This window comes from Sinocyclocheilus rhinocerous, unplaced genomic scaffold (assembly GCF_001515625.1).
Source record: "Sinocyclocheilus rhinocerous isolate Xijiao unplaced genomic scaffold, SAMN03320098_v1.1 scaffold2752, whole genome shotgun sequence".
Lineage (NCBI taxonomy): Eukaryota > Metazoa > Chordata > Actinopteri > Cypriniformes > Cyprinidae > Sinocyclocheilus > Sinocyclocheilus rhinocerous.
This window is the reverse complement of record NW_015632119.1, coordinates 573,296-575,731: the sequence shown is the minus strand read 5'-3', so window position 1 is coordinate 575,731 and position 2,436 is coordinate 573,296. Positions and strand designations below refer to the sequence as shown.

The 2,436-nt window shown below is 33.7% G+C and overlaps 1 protein-coding gene across 2 annotated transcripts in view; it reads left to right on the top strand.

The window, feature by feature from the left end:
• The window catches only part of LOC107742222 (exostosin-1a-like), a 33,102-nt gene that overhangs the window by 1,812 nt on the left and 28,854 nt on the right, over positions 1 to 2,436 (top strand). For both annotated transcript variants that reach the window (XM_016555121.1, XM_016555120.1), the window contains one exon: positions 2,089 to 2,207. In XM_016555121.1, the coding sequence (XP_016410607.1) occupies positions 2,089 to 2,207 (119 nt within the window). The remainder of the gene's footprint in view (positions 1 to 2,088; positions 2,208 to 2,436) is intronic.

Sequence of the window (2,436 nt, the reverse complement as noted above, 5' to 3'; positions counted from 1 at the left end):
TTGTTTTTGACCGGGTAAAAAATGTGTTTTTTACACTACCATTGAGAAATTTTAACCAAACTATGTTACAGACTTTTCATTAAGACCCTAAAGAATCATATCAACTTGTGGAAAATGGGCATCCTATGACCCCTTTAAAGCAGTACTGCAAGTCCCAAGAAGGGGGCTCTGCTCTGCTCTGCTCTGCTCCTCTTTTATCAGCTGTTTGGACTCTCATTCTGATGGCACCCATTCACTAAATTGGTGAGCAAGTGATGTAATGCTAAATTTCTCCAAATCTGTTCCAATGAAGAAACAAACTCATCTGCATCTTGTATGACCTGTGAGTTCCTTTTTTATCATTTTTTCTTACTTGCAGATTAAAGCATCTGCTAAGGAAGAGGGGGGGAAAAAACTTCCATTACAAAATTACTAGATATTGAATCAAATATTTGACCACTGAATGCTATTACTGACCAGAATCAATTATGACAAGTTCAGGTAACGAGTAACAATAAATGTAAAAAAAAAAAAAAAGGTTATGCAGAATTATTCAGTCCTTCAAACACCTCAGGAACTGAATCTGTAATATTTGTAACTCAAGGAGAGTTGTTGTATAACTGTTAAAAAAAAGTGGTTTATTTCACTACATTACTAATAGTAGTTGAAATATATAGTAAAAAAAAATAGTTTAAATATAGTTATAGTAGTTGAAAATGGTTAAACTGTGCTGCCGAAAGTACTGACAAGCATTTATGGTAAACTTAAGTATAATTTAATGTAAATCTATTAACTTTGAATATTTATTAATAATCTACAGTTAAAATATAATAAAGTACTTTACACATGGTTTAATATGTTAGTCAACACATCAAAATAAGTGCACAACTTCAAAACACAACAAAAAATGATTTAAAATATACTAATAAAGTAAAACATTTAGTTTGTCAAAATTGCACTTTTTGAAAGTACTTACACTTAAGTGGCATTTATTTATTTAGTTAGTTAGTTATTGTAGTACAGTTACAGTAGTTTTTTAAAAATATATTCTTATACTTTAAGATACTTATATAATAAGATTTCAAGTGCACATTCACTGCAATTAAGTTCAGTTCTTTTTCACAAGAGGTATCGTCTAGCTGTCTTTTATATAATTATGTAATAATTGTGTAATTATACTTTTGTTTTGCAGTAAAAAAAAAAGATTACTTTTGAGATTTAATAATTAATGCATTGATTGGTTAAAGGTTTGGTTAATGAATTATGCAATTATATTTACGTTCATCACAACAAATATGTGTGTGTGTGTGTGTGTGTGTGTGCTTCAACTGTGAACCAAATGACCTCTGACTGTACTTCTAGATGTGACCACAATTAGCGGATGGACCATTAACATTACATTCAAATAATCCGTTTTAAAATCAAACCAAAAGTGCATGTGGATTTGCCTGTTTCAGTGTATTTGTATGTGTGGTTTGTTTCTGTGTGGTCTGTGTGTGTGTGGCCTGTTTGTTCACGTGTCTCAGACTGTGCTTGTGTTCGCATGTTCTTGCTTTGTTCTGTTTTATAGGGTTTGGGTCCCTGCAGAGAGGAAATAGGGATAATAGATGTTCTGGCTAAATGTAATTACTGTCACTGTGTGATATATTATGAACTTCTCTTTTGTTTTACGGCCTAACCAGAAAATGGCCTAACATAGCTTTGATCAATTCATTTTACTAGTTTTATTCTCTCTAGTTGTTTTTTGTTCTTTACTTTATAGTAACCTTTATTATGGTGTAATAGAGACTTAATGTAGCTGTCAGGTTTCTGGAGTTGCAGTCGCAAACGTAGATAAATGAAGCGAATCCCTGCGGAGGAACAAAGATAAACAGTTGCAGTCTTTGAACGGCTGCCATAAAGCAAACTGATACAAATGCAGAGAGATGTTAAACACCGTAGGCTGATGCCACTGAAGACTGATTTCATAAAGGCTAATCTGCCGTTCGCAGTGTGTGAAAACTGCATTTTTATGTGCTTCATGATTTAAGCAAAGAAATTCACCAGCAAATCAAGACTATCCAAAAGCACTAAAGTAATTTCTGCTATTAACGTTTGTGATTTCTGCAGGTAAGAGTCCTTCTCAGGAGTTTACAGCTGTCATTCAAGCGGTCACACCTCTACAGTCCCAACAGCAGCCCATATTCAAACTGATCCATGCGGTCGCCAAGTCCAAGTTCTGTGCACAGGTGAGAATATGAGAGCAAATAATGAGACTCAATGACAACTCTTCCATTATTATCTATGCTGCAAATGTACATCAGGTTAAGGGTCATTCACGCTGCCAGCGATTGTTTGCCGGAGGTTACATTGTTGCTTAGAGTTCTTTCTTTATTGGCAGCCTGCACAACTGGTTATATTAAATCACAAATGAGATGTATATGAATAAGTATAACTCACCAAAAAAAAAAAAAAAAA